At 37.1% G+C, this 19,737-nt stretch overlaps 1 protein-coding gene across 2 annotated transcripts; it reads right to left on the bottom strand.

Moving 5' to 3' along the window:
- Window positions 1-654: 654 nt before the first annotated feature.
- Window positions 655-19,366, bottom strand: LOC141845200 (nodulin homeobox). 2 transcript variants are annotated; one of them, XM_074733256.1, is made up of 18 exons: window positions 19,220-19,366; window positions 16,551-16,676; window positions 16,304-16,459; window positions 15,079-15,162; window positions 14,861-14,986; window positions 9,812-10,036; window positions 9,319-9,450; window positions 9,131-9,226; window positions 8,878-9,039; window positions 8,484-8,799; window positions 8,271-8,393; window positions 8,095-8,164; window positions 2,805-2,865; window positions 2,562-2,678; window positions 2,182-2,464; window positions 1,913-2,085; window positions 1,794-1,828; window positions 655-1,384 (listed from the first exon to the last, which is right to left on the bottom strand). In XM_074733256.1, the coding sequence occupies exons 2-18, from the start codon at window positions 16,674-16,676 to the stop codon at window positions 811-813; spliced, it is 2,859 nt and encodes a 952-aa protein (XP_074589357.1). In that variant the 5' UTR covers window positions 19,220-19,366; the 3' UTR covers window positions 655-810. The 2 variants fall into 2 exon arrangements, with proteins under 2 accessions (XP_074589357.1, XP_074589356.1); XM_074733255.1 differs by having other exon boundaries at window positions 1,913-2,464.
- Window positions 19,367-19,737: the final 371 nt, after the last annotated feature.

Here is a 19,737-nt window from a genome sequence, read left to right as displayed (position 1 = left end):
CCTATTAAAATCATTTCATTTGATGGAATATTTTGTAATACTTCATCTAGGTCATCCCAAAACCTTGATTTGGTATTTTCATCTAATCCTGCTTGAGGTGCATATACACTAATTACAACTTCATCCTTTAATTTACTCCTACAACTTCATCCTTTAACGAACTATCTACAATAACACCAACTCCATTTCTTGTTTTACTCTTCCCTGTGTACCATAACTTATAACCCGAGTTCTCTATCAACTTTGCCTTTTCGCCTACCCATTTTGTCTCTTGTACACACAAAATACTAATTCTTCTCCTAATCATCGTATCTACTACCTCCATTGTTTTACCAGTAAGGGTTCCTATATTCCATGTTCCAAATCTTAGCCTATTAATTTTCCTATAATTTTTATTTTTACCCAACCTATGGTGTGAGACTTTTGCTCATTTAACACTACACCCAAGTTCTCATGGAGATGTAACGGTCCTTGCCGAGACGTTACAGTCGGACCCTGCAACGCGTTCCTTCCGGGGAACATCCTAGCATTAACACAATAGTTTAATGGATCCATTCATGAGTGTTTGCCTTAGTTTAACGCTGGCTGTCAACCTAACGCAACCCTCCTCCTTTATCCGGGCTTGGGACCGGCAATGATAAGTACCTCCTCACATATAAATACTTGCAGAAAATACATAATAGAATTCGGTTCGACAAAAGAGCATTTGCATTTTAGCTAACAGACTTCGATTATCTGAAACACCTTTAATCTAAATCATCGGCTTTGTTATCTTCCTGCACTTCTACCTTTTGGCAGAGATGTTATATGCTAAGGCAACAGAGCAAGCCTTGCTGCATCCCAGGCCACCCACATCATGCCACTGTTTTTCGCCATGGCCTCCTCGAAAGTATGCCCCGCTGCATCGGAAGGGTGTTGCACCTCCTTCCATTTCTCAACTTTGAGCTCTGTAACATCCACAATGCATATGCCACTTTCTTCTAAGCTCTTCCCATGCCATCTACCTTCCACCTGAATGATCTGTCCTTTGCCAACCAAGTTACCTTCGGCATCTTCCATTGAGACCAACTGACCTGGCTCGAACAAATGAGGTCTCAAGGGTGCTTGATTTTGCTGAGACCTGTGGACAAAATCAGTTGGTGTACTCATGTCCATATCCTCGCATCTGGCTGATCTTGTTACTATGCTACCTGTTCTGGAAATGGATTGGTGGGAGATTCCTCTACCAGGGGCAGCATAGTTTTCTTCAGTGGGGCTCTCAGGGGAATCACAAAAATGAGAAGAGCATGGACCGCTTGACTTGTCTGGGTAGGAAATATCCCCTTCGGATGGAGCACGGGCCTCTCTTGCAGCTCGGGCAAGCTTAGCTTTCCTATTGTTTACCCTGCACAAGTAGTTGGTTTGTTAAAGCACGAGAATAACTTGAAGAATCGAGTAATATTAGACAAGAGACTTGAAAGTGGAAATTGTGCATAAGCCATAGCCTGATGTCTTCCCAAGAACAATTGTATATTATTATCAAGAGTCCAGCTCATGACCCAAATAAAAACTAGCATTTTGAGATGTGAAGAACTGAAGATTCAAGTAGATCAGTAAAACTCAATGAGTACACGATATGTTTATCCATGAAATATACAAATAAAGTCATCTGTTCAAATAAAGACAAAATCAACTTTGTTGTCTGATAGTTTCTAGTGGAAAAAGAGACTACAACACTGTGCAAGTACAAAAAGGCCTCAATCAGAAACCCTATCATATGTATAAAAAAGCAGTACACAAGTGATAGCTCTTACCAATTCTTTAGCTGAGATGCTGTAATTTCTGAGCCCTGAAAAAGTTTTTAACTCAAGCTTTTGTTATAGAATTCCTAAATATCCAAAGAGAGAAAATGGTATGAAGATTTATTACATGCCTGTAAACTTAGTTTATCAGACCATGCCTGCAGTGCTGCTGGATTTCTTTGCATTTCTGGTTCGTCCAATAGAGCCTTCTCAATCATTAAAATCTGCATCTCATTCATAATATTTCGCTTTCTCTTTCTTGGTTGCTTTTCCTCACCCTGGCCATTTTCTGCTTTTTCATCTTCTGGGAGGCAACTTTCTGTTAGATACTCAGATTGTGGAAAATGTCTATTGTCAGGCATTGTGTCAAAGTCCATCTTGTTCAGGTGAAGTCCTGTACCTTTCAACTCAGACTCAGTGTTCTCTTTCTCTCCACCTCTCAGAGACTCAGGTTGATCCACTGAATTCCTTTTTCTTTCATGATTGACCTCAAATTCCTCAAATTGGTCGTTTGCTGAATGTCTCATTACCTTTTGCTGCAGCAAATCTTGGCACCTTGAAATTTCCCTAATTTTGCCTTTGACATCAACATCATTATGGCTAAGTTTTGGACCATCTTCCCAAGCACTTTCATCTTGTTTTCTTGTAAAAGATGATGAATTCCCTGTAGCATATTCTGTTTCCTGTTAGCAATGTAACAAAGACTGTGAGGTCCATCACATCTTGGCTTGATCAATCAGACAAATTTGACCTTTTTTTGAAACAAGACTTTCAAGTTACCTGGTGGCTTCTACTAAAGTTGGAGATGGAATTCTTTGGCACACTTAGAGAAGACTGTTGCACAAGAGACCCATACTCAGGTTTCACGTCTTCTCCTTCCACTTTGACTACGGTTTCCTGAAGATGACACAAGCCAATGAATTAGATGCTTATCCTTAAAGCAAGATAGTCTTAGCTAAAGAAGAAAGATAAATAAAACCAAGTCACATGAACCAAAAGGAATTTTCTATAGGCTTCTTTTACCTGAAAAAAATTGTCTCCCACTTTTGCACGAGTTAACTTCTGCAGCTCATCAGCATATTTACTGCAGATGAATATTAAGCAACAATAAGTGTAATGAATATAATCGACTGAAAAACAAATGGCATCCAACACCAAAAGACTTTCTGAAATTATGGAAAGTTCTAGGGCAATATTTTCAGTGGAACATCTATCTGCTGGATATAACATCAGCTTCATAGAACCAGGCAATTTAATTTAGTTGAAACTGCATAAATGAATAGAGTAATTAAATCCAAGTTCACGAAGCTGCACCTACAGTCACATACTTGAACGAGCATATACGGTGATGGCTACCTCACAAGATTTGTAGTTGCATGCATGGAAGCATAGCCTTGCTTAAACTTTGATGTAGCTATCAGCTATACCATAGACATTTGACAAATTGTGAATTGTTGTTTAGCGCTTCCATGGAGATTATAAACTTAGTCCTCGGGAATTTGTGTGGTCTATTTGAGAAAATAAAACTAGCATAGTAACATGGTTGTGATAGAAAGAGGGGAAATGGATAGCAAGACAGATTTAAGCCACAAAAAAAATCCATTCTGTTTGTTCACAAATTGGCGAGAAGCATTGGAATTGCAAATTGTTATGTAAACCATGATTTGTAGTTTTGGTCCCATGTTGCTTGAGATGAGGGGCAAAAATCAGTCTGAAAAACAATTGGCACGAGAACCTTTGTTGTAATACTGGAGGCATTGTAATCTCATCCTCAAGCACCGTAGCCACAATGGATCTGATCAAAGGTGGAGCCTTTTGTACCCTGGGGAATTCAGCTTTCCATTCCATCAACCTTTGTCATCACCATTGTCAACCACGCTGATTTGAGACAGGTCTGAGAAGAGATCCATGTTGTCAACATCCCCACCTATGTGGCTGCTCCACTGGGTGCAAGAAGTGGGCCTCGCTGCATCATCTCATCCACCTTGCCCTCTTCAAACAATGAAGGGGGATGAGGGAAGAGACATGGGTTTGGAATTGAGTGAGGAGCTGGGAAAAGGGAACAAAACTCCCATCCAACTAACCACTGAAACCAATGTCAGACCAAACTCTAGACTTTGATGTAAGTTTTGGAGGGTTAACTGGATGCGGAATTGGCCAGTTAATATTGTGGTTAGGAAAGAATCAATTTAATCTCACTTTAGGTGCAAACCAGACTTGAATGAAGTTTAAATTGAAAATCCTATGGCCAAACTAAAGCTGAACCAAATTGAATGCAGGGGTTCACATCTGATGGATGAGTTCAAACATGCTCATTGACTGCTAACTAGATATTTTGAAGTTACTGATGGTGTATTTACTATTTTGATAGCTAGTGGATATTTATTTTGCAATTTAGTAGATTATGCAAAGAAGGAGAGTGCAGGGCTTCATGCCCTTTGCATTACTAAGAAATTTGGGCTCGATTTTGGTGTTGCATTAGGATACATGTAATAATTTATAACTTATTGCTCTTAAATATTGATGCAAACTATTTTTTAATTGGTAAAGATTTATATTTGAAAGCAATTAAATCTAGAAATCATACCAGCACAACACGGTGCAAAAATTGTATTATTTGGTCAAATATTGACATTCTAACATAGCTTGAGATTTGAAAGCTTAAATTATTTTACTTTATGATAAATATTTTGGGATTAACCAAATGAATTTTATCCCAAGATATGCTTGCTTCATTCCGAGATATTTCTCTCATATTATTATATCTTCACACCTAATTGCTCTTAGTTACTAATATTTCTCAAGTGTACTCACCTTCATTTTCATATTCTCATCTCTCCCAAATTCATCCTTTACATGAGATATTTCCTAATACTAAAACAGTGTAAATCGGTAGAGTAATCTGCATTCATCAATGTTAAATAGTCTTTCATACTAATGTCATGTTAAGGTGTCGACATACAATTATAAATTCGGATAACAATATACAATTGTACACTTATCAATATTATATGAAGGCAGCCTTGGCGTAATGATATGTGATCTGGTGGTCACAGGTTTGAATCGCGAAAACAATCTCTTGCAATGTAGGGTAAGACTACATAGAATAAATCCTTCCCCAAAACTCCATATTGGTAGAAACTTTGTGCACCGGACTACCATTTACACTTAACCCGTATTGTTTATTAAATTGTAATTACAGAAGAAGGTACCTAAATGCATTTTTACTCATATCTTTCTAATAAAATTGCTTCGTAAAGGCCACATTCTTAAAGGCCAGCGCACTTAGATTAATATCACCTATTTGAATGCACTTTTGTAACAAAAATTATCACAAACTTCCCAATTCCCACCCTCTATCGAGTTATTGGGGAGATCTAAGTATTGACTGGGAGAGCCAGGCAAGCTCACCGTTGAGATGGTACTATGACAATCATAGCAAGGTGAGAGGTTGTGAAAGAGGCCACTTTAGGCATTACAAACTGTCCAGTAAGCATTCATAACAGATTTGGAATGAATGATGAAATTATGTGATGTAGTGGAAAATTATTGAATCCGTTGATTCGCATACGAATACCGAAAGCAATCTTCTATAACATGTTAATTCTGTAGAATACTAGGAGATAGACAACTAAACTAGACGTTTGGGAAAAAACTAAGTGGCCATAAATTCTTATGGATCAATACTGTCCCAAAAATAATTAAATAAATAGTTTAAATAGACTCAAACCCTAACCCTGTGAAAGATAAAAATACCCCTAAAATCCTAACTCGATAAAATAGTAAAAAAGATTAAAATTGCTTCTGTCCCGCACCATTCTCCTCAGGTTGGAGAAAATTCACCCTCGAATTGTTGATCATATCATCATCAGAAGCAGTATCGATGCATTGTCGTCTTCTCGGTGTGATGTTGACACAAGATCAACCCGGCGACGATGACTATGAACAATGATGCTCCACTCAAATTTTTTAGTGGCTCTGCTAAGCTTTTCTTTTAAATCTGAACCATTTTCTTACTGAGTTCTCCAATTTCTTTACAAGGATGCTCAAGGCCTAAAGCAGAAGCAAAATCAGGTCTTGGGCTCACACTACCCAAGTTTTCAGTTGCAACAATTCTTCCATAGTTATCTGTATTCTTTCCACCGTGCAAAAAATCATCGGACGGCATTGAATTATAACCATTAGGCTTGGAGCCTTTGAGGGATTCATGCTCAAATAAATTAGCAACTTCTACTTTTCTCAAAGACATTGCTTCAACAGAGCTTGTAGTTTTTGCCCTTTTACCACTACCTGTTCTCCCTTCAGAGTTTTCTGAGTTGATAGTCTTTCTGGTTTTCTGTTTGGTAAGTTTTCGACTACTATCTGATAGATCATGGCGAGGCCTATCTTTCACGATGGTATTCTTGTCATTGTTGTTTGACTTAAGGATTGGGTCATTTACATTATCAAAAGAATAATCATCAAATGACATTTGTTGCTTCTACAATTGCTTTCCATCATAATGTTAGTAGAGAATTCCTTTGCAGAAATATGAATATTTTCAGCTACTTCAGGAATTTCAAAGAGTTCAGTGTTCCTATGAGGAGAGCAATCCCGTGGATCGAATGCTTCAGTCATCTCATCCTCGTCATCTGAGATTTCCTTCTCTATGGTCTTCTCTATCCAGAGGGAGATGAGATAGTTGATGAACTCAGAGTGCCTCTTGATCAAATCTTTCAAGCGGCATTCCTCGAGATACTCCAACTGGTCCTCCTTGAGGAAAAGAGTGATCTTTGTCCCTCTTCCGAGATTCTCCCCTGAGGTATCCGGTGTAATCGTGAGCGAACCCCTAACATGTGACTCCCGAACGTATTGTTTGTCGTTGTTGTGCTTAGTGGTGACCACGACGCGCTCAGTCACCAAATACGCCGAATAGAACCCAACACCGAATTGGCCGATCATGCTGACGTCAACCCTAACCGTGAGAGCCTCGATGAACTCCTTAGTGCCAGACCGAGCAATGGTACTGAGATTGTTGACGAGATCGGACTTCATCATGCCGATACCACTATCAATGATGGGCAAGGTGTTCGTGGCCTTGTCGGGCACAATATGGATGAAGAGCTTCGACTGAGTATGCAGCTTGCTCTTATTCTCTTATTCAATCGCCATGGTTAAATCCGACAAGAGAATTGGAGAATGAAAGAAGAAAGAAATCCCCTGGAACAGAAACCCTAACTCTATTAGATCCTCCATAATAACCTTGTCACCAAAAATTATATTCTCAAATTCTCCAAAAGTCTGGAACACGCTGTCATCAACCATATCAAAACCTTGAAGTTCATCCATATCAACATTTTCAATTTATTTTGCTTCTTTCTCAATTCAAAGATCCATACCAATTTTTCATCAACAACTTCATCCACCCTATCATCATCATCATAAATTGGATCACCAACTATTTCGATCTTATCATCCACATCTTCCTTATAATAAAAAATTCCTTCCTCTTCATAAAAAATATTCTCTTCCTCCTCCGAATTTATCCGGTGATTGGTTTTGCATTGGACTGGACTTCCTCTATTCTGGTTCCCCAATAACATTCTCATCCTCTCTGCTATCTGATCCACAAACATATTACATTGTCCGTCGATCATCTCTCGAAACCACTGCCCCATATCACGATCAAAAGCGTAGTCGACACGTTGCTGTCTTCTTGGAGGCATGATTCCACAAGATCAACTAAGCACTAATAACAACTGATGCAGCGGATAACTATTGAATCCGTTGATTCACGCACGAATACCGAAAGCAATCTTCTAAAACCTGTTCATTCCATAGAATACCAGAAGATAGACAACCAAACTCGACGTTTGGGAAGAAACGACATGGCCGCAAATTCTGATTGATCAAAACTGTCCCAAAAACAACTAAACAAATAGTTTAAATAACCTCAAACCCTAACCCTATGAAAGATAAAAATACCCCTAAAATCCTAGTTCGATAAAATAGTAAAAAAGATTAAAATTGCTTTTGTCCTGCACCATTATGGCATTAGCTTCAATGTTAACTATGGATTAGAATCCAGTCTGAACTGTAATTAAGAAACCTATTTCTATTTAAGATCACATAGAAGATGAATCAAAAATAAATGATATCTAGTAAGTGCAAACAAGCCAGATATTAAAAATATGTATACCAGAAATTCAAAGCCTTTCAAGTCTCGAGCAAAAATTTCAATCATCAGTCAGCCCAAATTATTCATCTGTGATTTTATTGAACAAGATGCTGCACAAAAGTGGAAGTACTCTATGGAAAAGATATTTTCAGTTACCTCAGAAGAAGAACATCCTCGTCAGTTAAACAGTTCGGAGTCAGTGATATAGCATATCGAGAAAGAGAACCTGAGATTGACATGCATTACGGGAAGAATCCAATAAAGCACACTTGGCCAATAAACCTCTTTCTGAAGGTATGAAATTTAGTATAAGTAAAGAAAACAGAACTTACCTAAGTTCTTACAGACTCTTGTAGCCTTCTGTATATTAAAACCAGAATGGTGTCCTGATGATTCTGGATTCTCCTGAAGCAGATACTTGTGGAAATTGTTGAGAAAAAGATCTCTTTCTTCTTCTGCTTTTCACAATAAAGGATAAATTATATAAACAAAATGTACTAGCTAAAATATCACAAGAGTTTAAGTCAAAATTCTAAAGATACAACCTTCACATATATTGGGAACAAAAACATGGAGATTTGCTATTATTTTGACCAAACATGATATTCTCTGTTGAGCATATGTGGCTACCGGCATGCCACTAAAATTAATAGGGCATGTAGAATCAATTTCTGGCAGGAGAAAGGCTGCCGAGTGAGAATTTTCACTGGCATTATCAAGAGAAATCAATGCCACACCAGCTGCAATAAATGGATCGTATTCTAGAGTTGCATCTTCCTCTACCACTGGTATTTTTAAAGAGCACCAACATAAGGAAAATTCTTCATGAGGAACTGATAAGATATCAGCAAGAACTGGAATCTACAGAGATTATAAGGAATTTGTGATGATGTAGATAATATGGATAAAAGATAAGAGAGTATAGAAAATCCTCTTTACACTATTGGTCATGAAGAAAGATCGAAAATTTGAATCATCAGAAAATATATCAGCCAAACGCAGCGCATTAAGGAGCAGCAAGCCTGTGGGGTTACTCCTGTACTGAGGACCATCAAGTTGCTTTCCTTCACTTCTAAATGTGACCCTCAGTAAATCAAGAAACTAAATCCAACAAATAGTAGCCAATCAGCAACAGATTGAACCCAAAAGAAATAAAGAACTCTTAATAAAAAATCAATCTCATGTAATTGACCTCTAATGCAACTGCTTTTGCAAGATGCATACTTTTTGAAGAGCCAGCAACTTCATCAAGATAAGAGAGACTCTCCGATTCACAAAGCTGCAGTAACTGTAGATAGTACAGATGATAAATAATTTAAAGTCAAGATACATCTAGTAGTGAGACCAGAGTACAAACTAAGGTTGACTTGTTAAACTTACAATAGACAAAATTTTGGACTTTAGCCTAGATATTGCAGCTACAATGTCAGGAGACTTCTCAAAGTTGTGTGGAACATTTAACTTCAGGATCGAATAAGCTAGGGAAAGTATGCCACCATGCTTGCATAGCTCCTGCTTTGATTCAGGTTTCAGTAAATCTTTGAGAAATAGATTTAAACTTGACAGGTACAGGTAAAAGCTAAAGGGAGATGAATTTTGGAAAAAAAAAAACATGGTCACTCCTCTAACTTGATCCAATCAACAAGGAATCAGAGTTCTGTATGTGACTATGCAATACAACAAGAAATACTTAGTGGAAGATAACCACCAGCTGTATCAATTGCCATTACCAAACCCTTGCAGAGGGAGATCAATTGTCAAGTTGGATATTATTAGCATTTAGGATCCTAACATGTAACTTACGTAGAAGGTAGTGTATAATATTGAAATAGAGGGTGTTTCTTAAACATATGCACCTCATAGAATACACAACCTTGTTCCTTAAGACACGATCCTGGAACAGTTTTTGCTGGCACAGGGACAAAAGAAACTGCAAAGACGCCTCACATTGCTGACAGATGTAGTGAGCTGTTCTTCCAGCTGCAGGGAGTAAGGATATATTGCCTGACAATTCATTGCTCAATGCTTGTAGCACTGTTCCTAAAATCCTAATGTCCTCATGCACAGCATCAAAAGCTACATCCATAAACAAGTCTGCCTGAAATAAGTAATACTATTAATGGAGCAGAAAGCAAAAGAAGAAATTAACTGAAGCTGGAACGGATATACAATGAAAGAAGAGGCTGGAGATAGATGGACAATGGAATCTCAGAAAATGGCTATCTTCTCATATGTATGAAAATGAATTGATTAGACATTAGACAAAATTATGCTCTATTATAATCAACCAAAATGAGTCAATAGAATGTCATACTTCAATAGCTTTCAAATGTTAACTGGAACAACAAAACCAACAGAATTGGTAATCCATTGTCAAATATGAACATTATCAAATCCAATCAATCTAACCGGTAGCAATATCTTTTATCTTGTTTATGTAATGAACTTATATGCCAATACACTCTATTGGAAGGCACCACACTCTAGTCGGTAGCATTCTTGCCACGGTGTTGTTCTATCACTTATTTAGTTTCCTGCTCCCTACATTGATCATTTAGAGACTGGACCATATTAGAAGGAACTTTTTTTGTTACAGAGCCTTGCTCGCTCTGCAGTCAAGATTTCTCTTCTAGGGGGTTGTGTATACGTGCCTATCAAGTTTGGCGGCCTTCATTCTCATGTTGCTCAACTGGTCTTATCTTTGTAGATGGTGGTGGTCCCTAATTTCTCAATGACTTTCAAATATTATTAACTGGAACAATAAAATCACGAAAATAAGTAATTGATTGCTAAATATGAACTTCATCGAATCCAATCAATCTAACTGATAGCAGTATCTTTCAATTTGCTCGTGTAATGAATTTGTATGCACATACACTTCATTGTGAACATATCATTAAGATGGTACTCCTTGAATTAGATAGCCATTTTTTTTCTCTCTTTGCATCTTGATTTTCTCTTTTATTTCTAATGGTATCTGGAGTTATTCCCCTTCTCACATATAGCACTTCTAATCAGACTTCATTCGACTTCGCTCCTCGGTCTGACTTGCAGGGGGGTATGTGATGGTACTCAGAGTTATTGCCGAGCACCCCGAGTCCTTGCTCGAGTAACCCGACTCACTGGTCACCTTTCCCGAGTACTCTGACCTTGCTTCCCAAGTAGATAGAGTCCTGCCCCGAGCATCCCGACTCGTCAGTCTTCCCGAGCACCAAACCTCGCCTCCTGAGTTGCCAGAGTTCTATCCCGAGCACTCCCAACTTGGTCTTCATCTTGGACCAGTCGACCTCAACCTTCGACAACTTGCACCTCCCAACGGCCCGACAATATCAATGTACGGTCTAACGGTTGTCGTCGTTGACCCCCTAACGACTCGACAATGTCAGGTATTACGTGGAGATTCCTTTCCGTTGCCTATATAAGGACCGATGGAGGTAAATGAGAGATAGCACTTCTAATCGAACTTCATTCGACTTCGCTCCTCAGTCCGACTTAAAGGGGAACATGTGATGGTACCCGAAGTCATTGTTGAGCACCCCGAATGGCCAGAGTCCTTGCTCGAGGAGCCTGACTCACCGGTCGCCTTTCCCGAACAAGTGATCTTACTTCCCGAGCAGCTAGAGTCCTACCTCAAGCACCCCGGTTCGCTATTCTTCCTAAGCACCAGGCCTCGCCTCCCGAGTTACCAGAGTTCTATCCCGAGCACTCTGACTCATCAGTCTTCCCGAGCACTCCCAACTTGGTCTTCATCTTGGACCAGTCGGCCTCAACCTCCGATAACTTGCACCTCCCAACGGCCCGACAATATCAATGTACGGTCTAATAGATGTCGCCCTTGACCCCCTAACGACCTGACAATGTCAGATATTACGTGGAGCTTCCTTTCTGTTGCCTATATAAGAGCCGACAGAGGTAAATGAGAGGTATGATTTTCTTTTTGGAAGTAGAGGCAACTCTTCTCCCAAGCTCTCTTTCTTTTCAGTTTTCTTTCTTTCTTTCTTCTTCATATCTTTGCTAGTTTTCCACTTTAGATCGGAACTAACCTGAGCGTTGGAATGGCCACGCCGATAGAGCCGGCCAACCCTAACCAATTTGCCTCTCAGGTCACCGGATTTGAGATATTTAGGAGGTGATCGCAGATGTTGGAAAGGAGGAGCCCGAATGATCGAAAAGGACACCATTGATTTCCATTGTGGTAGTAAATTTTTACATTCAATTTATTTTACTCATAAGATGACCTTTTGAGCACATTTGAGAAATAATTCTATCCTGACACTGTTATACCAACTTCCATAGTTTCATATGCAAAAATCTTGATGAATTAAAGTGCCTAATGCAAAACCCTAGCTATTCATGCATTATACTGACTAGTGTGGGAAAGGTGGTGACACAGTATGGAATCATGTATCTCAATCAGCATACAAGAGAGAAGAGAGGGAAGGGGAATACCCGAGGGGATACTAAATAATAATTCATAACCTACTCCAAATACAATAACCACAAGATACTATTGAATACACAAATAGGCATCCCATTCCAGTTACCCATTAACACAATATGATGCCAATGAATAAACTACTAAACTAGTAATACAATGGTGCAATCTATCCATTGTTTTAAAAGGCGACCACGTAGATGCTTTCGGCAAGGCATTGCTTCACCTAGTTGCTAGTTAGTCTATATTAGGTGGTCCTTTAAAAAACGAGCCCAAGCAAACTCTCTAGATGGCCCAAGAAATATAAGAGGTCATGATGGTCTATGAAAAAAATATAATTTTTTATAAGTTGCTAGTTTATTTAATATTAGAAATTAACCCTAATTCCCTCTATTAGCCCACTTGACATTGCTTTTTCACCTTAGTCACCTATTGCACACAACTTCTGCCTCTCCTTCTTACTCGATATCAGTGGCCTACTGTCTACCACCTTTTAGCACCTTATAAATTAACATTAAAAATAGGTGTTGCTACGTATAATCTTCCAACTCAGCAAATTCAACTCCAGAAAATTGAATAGTGTGTACTATGGCACCTAAGTGGTTGCCCATTGGTTAATCAACCACCAAACCATTGAAGGCAGCAATTCAAGCATGCATCTACTGACTCTCGTAGAGTGCAGCATAAGCATGCATTCATTTGCTCTGACTAGGTTGACACAAGGTATTGGTGTATTTTCAGAAGATGATGGAGATTGATTGTTGTTAGTGCCTATTGCGTGATTCAATTGAGAAACCCTAAACTAACCCCAAAAATTTAAAATTTGGTTCATTTTTCACTATATCAGTTCAGTTTTGTGTTAATTATAAACCAAAGTGAACCAAGAAAATGAATTTCTTTTTTATAAATAACAAAAATATCATTGTTCAAAATATATTTTGGCTGAGTTTTGACTAGAAACAATAATATGACAACTTAGTTGATAGATTTTATTTTTTACCATTTTTTCTGCTAAATTTTGATTTCATATGAAAATAAAAAAAATGCATGGATGCTAATCAATTCAACAAGAACCGAACCTACTATCTCAATTTGATTTCACTCAATTTAGTTTTTCAAAAAAACCAATATAAACAAATCCAATTTGATTTCAATAGATTTAATTTGAATAGAATGCACCCCTCAAGTTGTTGACATAGGCTAGGTGGCAAACATGGCAACAGTGAGAATGAGAGGCATTGCAGTAAAGACTTCATGTGGTTTAGAGGAGGCACTGTGTTGGAAGTAAATTTAGAAGCAATAGCAAGTGGATGACAACATCATATGAACTGGAGACAATGGGATGCCACAGTTTGGTAGGGAGATCTCTCCACGGTTGGAGAGATATACTTGGGGCATGGGGAAAAAAAGTTGGCTTCAGCTGAGGCAAAGGGCGCTGTCACTCAAAGATGGTCGATGTTGGAGCAATGGCGCATGACAAGGAGGATGAAAAAGAAGAGGCATTAGATGACAGGATGGGGCGTGGAGAGAGGGCTAAGAAGAATCCCAAATGTTGGAATAAGACAATTGTGCACCTTATGTAGAAAATCTCACACAAAGAGCGTATGCCTCTACTGAGAGTCTCATGCTTTCTTCCCCATGTTTCATGAAGAAGCATGAGATAGGATCTGATGCCACTTGATGCAACATGGGATTACATGCCTTGATCCATGATCAGATGACAAGAGAGAAGAGAGAAAAAGGGAGAAAAGGAATAGATCAAGTAGATACGGAATAATAACTTCATTCATAATTTATAAGCTACTCAAAAATCAAAATACAATATTATCTTATATTGGCAATACTAACCCCAAAACATGTTAGTGCTTTTACTTATATCAAAGCAACCCTTTATGATAATGGCATCCATTCCAAGTAATCAATGTATTGAACCCATAACACAAAGGACATGACTTACCCAACAAAATTAAACAAGCAAACCAATAATAATAAATGCAATTGCATTAGGTCTGTGTCTTGATCTAATTGCCCACTCATATCTCCTAAAACATACTGATCACTCGCAAGGAACAAACACATTGTGATAATCATAGTGCTGAAGCCTACCCCTAAGAACCCATGAATTAGATGAATGAATAGGAAAAACCAGAGTAAATTTTGTCCTCAATCTCACTTAGTTTTCTTCAAGTACTACTTGGTATCGCTCCAAAAACATATAGTGAACAACTTTATGAATATACTTAACAAATCTCTAGAAAGAAGATAGCAAACAAAAACAGAAAAACCCATGCATGTGAAGATTCAAGAGCTACTCATTTGCAAGCTAATGATGGGCAATTTTCAGTGAAAGAACTCCAATATTGAAAAATTATGTCCAACATGAAATGAATGCATAATTTACAAAAGATATAAGGATAGAGTAAATAATCAACCTAAATGAGCTCAAGCATGGCATTAATCCTACATGGGGATTGTGGCATATTGTACCTTGGGATGTGCAAGAAGGACATGAACAAGATCATGCCACTGAGATGAAAGACAACTTGTCAAAATGTAAAGACTGCAGGCAACAAGGGTTGAGTGCAGAACAGCAGAAGAACCAACACTGTTATCCTAAATCATTAAGGAAACTATCAGAGAAAATAATATTCAATCATGTGAAATAAAGAATTAGCCATAGGAAAAGGTGTTTGGAGATGCAGCACCTCTTTGTGACGCGCAAGAATTATTAGCATAAAAAGTACCAGATCCAAAACTTGCTCAGATAGCTTTGTGTCATCAAGTAGAATCTGCAGGAATGAGATCAAGTATTGAAAACTACAATCATCATAAGGAATACAATCTTTTGTATATCACTAGTGTATGGAAACAAAAGTAAGAAAGGGAACATGAGAACACAATGACATTATCAGGAAACTACAAGCTAATAAAAACATTAGTAACCCAGAAGAGGAGTGTGACTATTCTTCAAGTGACAAAAGTGGCAAGCTTGACATGTCTTACAGCCTTAGTATGTAAGATAAGATGTAGCTGGATAGAAAGTTTAATACTAGTATAAACTCATCAATCAACACCTAAAACATAAACTCAACAGTGAGCATCTATTGCAATTAAATATTAATGAAATGATTTTTTAATTAATATATACTTATATTTAAAAGTAAAAAAGTACCCAAAATGCATTGGCACGACATAATCCAGTACAGAACTGTTCTAGTTGAAGACCAAAACTCTGTGCTAGTTTGAAATTTTAAACCTTGCTATGAAGTCAACCAAGCCAATTAACCACTTGTAATGATAGTAGTATTCCAACCAACAGGATGATGAAACTTACAGTTTGGAATAATAGGTAGATGGTTAGAAGCAAAATTCTGAGAAAAAGTATTTGCATGGGTATCAAATATATATATATATATATATATATATATATATATATATATATATATATAATCGCTTGATATTACCTAATCAGACAAATTTCACTTTGGAACTTTACTAGAGTAGTTTCTATACCCATCCCTGGCTTGTGTACAAAAGTATAATACTGACTACCAAATAAATGTATAGCCAAAATTTAGTGTACCTAAGAATGAGATGAAAACAACCAAAAAGGCCTGTAGCAGGATACTGCTGGTCATATAATTATATAAATCTGCTTCTTAATATTTAGTTATGTAAACAATTAAACAAAGTCCATAGAGTAGCTCTGGTTGATCTTTAAAAGAAATGTTTCCAAGACTTACAACCTTGGAAACACATAAGAATAACCCCCAATTGCAGTCATACATTGGTCAAGTAGTTGCTATGAAGTAATTAAAATTTCTACTGATTAATCTTTATGAAGCAGAAAATAAAAAAATGATAAGCATACTGCAGTATTCATCATTTTCTATCTTCCATTGTTTTGTTGTGGATATGTAAATACAAAACCTGCTCAAGCCTAGCATGGCGTGATGCTAGATCAGACAGTGTATGCAAAAGACGAACACCACGGAGTACATGCCCCATTTGCATCTCCTTCTCAGGTGAAAGTAGTGTAGCAATAAGGTGCAAAGGTAGAGAATATGCAAGTTTCTCCATATTGATCTGTGGAAAATATAAATATATAAAAATCAAGAATACGAAAATGTTATCCATAAAATATTTGAAAGTACAATTGATGACAGAAGTCAATTACTTGCTCAAGGAAGCCTTTGTCTGTCTTGCATTCGACAGTGAAGTTTTCAGAATCTTTCAGCAACTTGTTCAACTCTTGTGAAGAAAGACCATTTAGTTCTCCTATGGCTGAGATGATCTCTATCATCTGCCGAGATGCAAACAAGATTCAAAGAAAAAGGCATCAGAATTCAGAAACCAATCAATAAAAAGATCAAGTAAGAAATATCATTTTGAGATCCTAAAACTTAAAAGTAAAAAAAAAAAGACATTTCCATTTATTTGATTTCCAAGGTGTAAACCAATTGCAACAAACATATATTTGTTGAACGGCTAATGATTAAACATTCCAGTAACAAATAAGGGTGGTCAACTAACACTAGGCAATCCATTGTAAGTGTTTAAATTGCATGGTGATCAAGCAATATAGATCATTGCATGTATTAATTGATACTAAAAAAATGTTAAATTGCTTAAGGATCTAACAATTTAGATCATTGCATATCCTATTTTCAATTAGTCTATCTCAAATATGTAGCGTGAAAAAGTTTGAAATCGTCGTCATCATCATAACCATGTTTATCTCAACTATTTAGGGTTAGCTACATAAATTTTAATGACTACATCACTAGTAATATTCAAACAAGTTATTTGTTGTCATGGTTGTCGTTATCATCATTATCAACAAGTTGTGTTGACAGAATATTTGGTGGAGTATGCAACAAATCGCTCTATTTTGGAAGATTAATTTATTTCTCCTTTTATTTTATTTTCTTTTCTGATTCTTTTCTAATTAATTATTTCCTTTATGGCCTGCGTGCCTGATCATCGATGGGAAGAACCAACAAAGGCAAGTATGCACATGAGAGGTGGATGAAAACTATTATTAAGCCTTTGATGACTGCTTGTAATCATTTTTTTGATTTTCTATGTTATTCTACTTGGCTCCCAAATTTCTAACTAATTACTTTTCCTCACGCATTCCCCATCCCATCTGTTTCCCTTCTTGATCTTCAAAATCAAGTGTGATATACTTTCTATCTTGCTTTAATCATAGGATACTTGAAGGCTTAGTTTGGTTGCTTCACATTTTCTGTGAAGCAATCAAATTTGATAGTGTTAATACATAAATGATAAATCAATCTTATATAATTTTTTGATATTTTTGTTTCTAATGTAACATAATCTTTTATTCTTTTCAAATCTAGCACATTTATAAACTGTAAAAAATCTAGCACCTATTAAGTTTTTGTTTGTCTGCCTTTTTTATGTTGAAAACCTAATGTGATGCCCACGTACCATTGTGCTAAATCAACAAAGTGCATATTGGGATGCTTATATAGATATTAGAGTTGTAAACAGGTAGGCATCCCAATATACACTTTGCTACTTAACATAATGCAAAGTGGTTGCCAAATAGATTTTTAATGGCAGATGAAAATATAACAAGTGTTAGATTTTAATTTGATTTGCAAAAGTTGTGTTATATATTTCACAATTTATATATATTTGAATAGACCTATCTTGAGATGAAAGCATATAGCCATATAGGTTATAAAAGGTCTTATTTGAAGTGATTTAATTAATTTTATACCTTAGATAGTGTTATAATTTTTTATGCATGTTGTTTGAAATGTTTGAATTAATTATTTAGATCTTGCTCTCTCTATTTTTTTCCAACAATATGAACACTTAGAGGAACATTGAAAATTTTGTTATTTTTTGTATTTCGATTCCCTTTTTTTTAATAATCCAAGTGTCTGAGTTTTGCCCGATTAATTTTGGAGGTAGATGACCTTCTCTTAATTCGTCTACCAGGTAAATCCAAAGCACAACTTATGAACACTCAGAAACTGACCTCCAAGATATTCGTCCCATTTGGGATTCAAATCATGGTTCTCCTTTTGTTCCTCTGAGTGTTTTACCACTGCACTACACCTGTGAGGGTTGTATTTTGATTCTCTTGACTTGATGTTGTGTTGATGAACTATATATGTCATTATTTATGTCATGTTGAAATTGTTTTATTAATTTATTTAGCGCTTTACCTTAGAGAAACTTTTGTTTTTAATATTTTGTTTGTTATTCGTTATATAATTGGCATATACTTTTTGTCATATGGAATTATTAATTACATTTCAACGTGGTGATTGATATACTTTATATTATATAGATATCATAGTTTCAAATGTATCTTTCCAAAAATTTCTTCTTTGGATTACTCTTCGTTCCAAAATTTAATCAAGGAGGAAAACACATAGTTTCAGGGACCTAATACAGCTTCATTTATTACTGTGCCAAAAGAGGTTAAAGAATATGCAATGGTTGGCATATCGAGTTTACTCTCAGATGTTTTCTTCGTATGCAAGTACAATTGCTTTTCTTGTGAGCTCCAGTTCACAAGGATTCTTCAGTATGACATGCGAGAAAACACCTAGCTTACACATCATTCATAGAAGCAAGCATCTAGTTCTTAAGGTACTCATACCACCATCTCATACAGAAAGTGCGCCATCGCAATCTTTATCACACTCCAGTAAGAAAACACCAAGCATTCAACCCTTTTGAACTAACAAAATGATGCGCAATGCACAAGATGCCACTCATGGGTAGAAAAATAAACCATTTTTCCTGAATAACCGAAACGCATATCGGAACTGATTCCTTGAATTAACGAGAGGAAATGCTAACCTTGTCGTTTAAAACCTGATGAAGCCTCGCGGAACCAAAGTAATTAATTTTCCTTTCGAATCATTCTTCCACTAATAATTATTAAAACAAAGCAAGAGGAGAAGCAATCGACGGTGTGGAACGCGGAGACTGTGGAGGAGAGTCGAGGCCGACGCAAGGGAGGGGGGGGGGGGGGGGGGGGGGGGGGGTCAGACGATGGACGAGAGCGGAGGCATCCTTGGGCTGAGGCGTTGCTGGTGCGGGGACGAGTGCTTTTCGGCTGTCGCGGACACCAGAGAGGAGTGGGATTGGGGCGATCGAGTGGGCAACGAGAGAGAGGAGACGAAGGAAGAAACCTAGTTTGTATTTTACATATATGCCCTTAAGTTATATATATTATTATTTACCACCTCATGCCCAAGAGATTATTGAAACTTAAGTGTGTACTTTAAACAAATCTATTAAAATATTTTATCTATAGACAAATTGATTATTTCTAAATCATAATTATAATTTTAAATTTATTAGAAAGGATGGGA

Source organism: Curcuma longa, chromosome 14 (genome assembly GCF_044706935.1).
Source record: "Curcuma longa cultivar G26 ecotype Majalengka, Jawa Barat chromosome 14, ITB_CL_G26_1.1, whole genome shotgun sequence".
In the NCBI taxonomy this organism is placed as follows: domain Eukaryota; kingdom Viridiplantae; phylum Streptophyta; class Magnoliopsida; order Zingiberales; family Zingiberaceae; genus Curcuma; species Curcuma longa.
The sequence above is the reverse complement of the archived record's forward strand: the minus strand, read 5'-3'. Positions and strand labels throughout refer to the sequence as shown.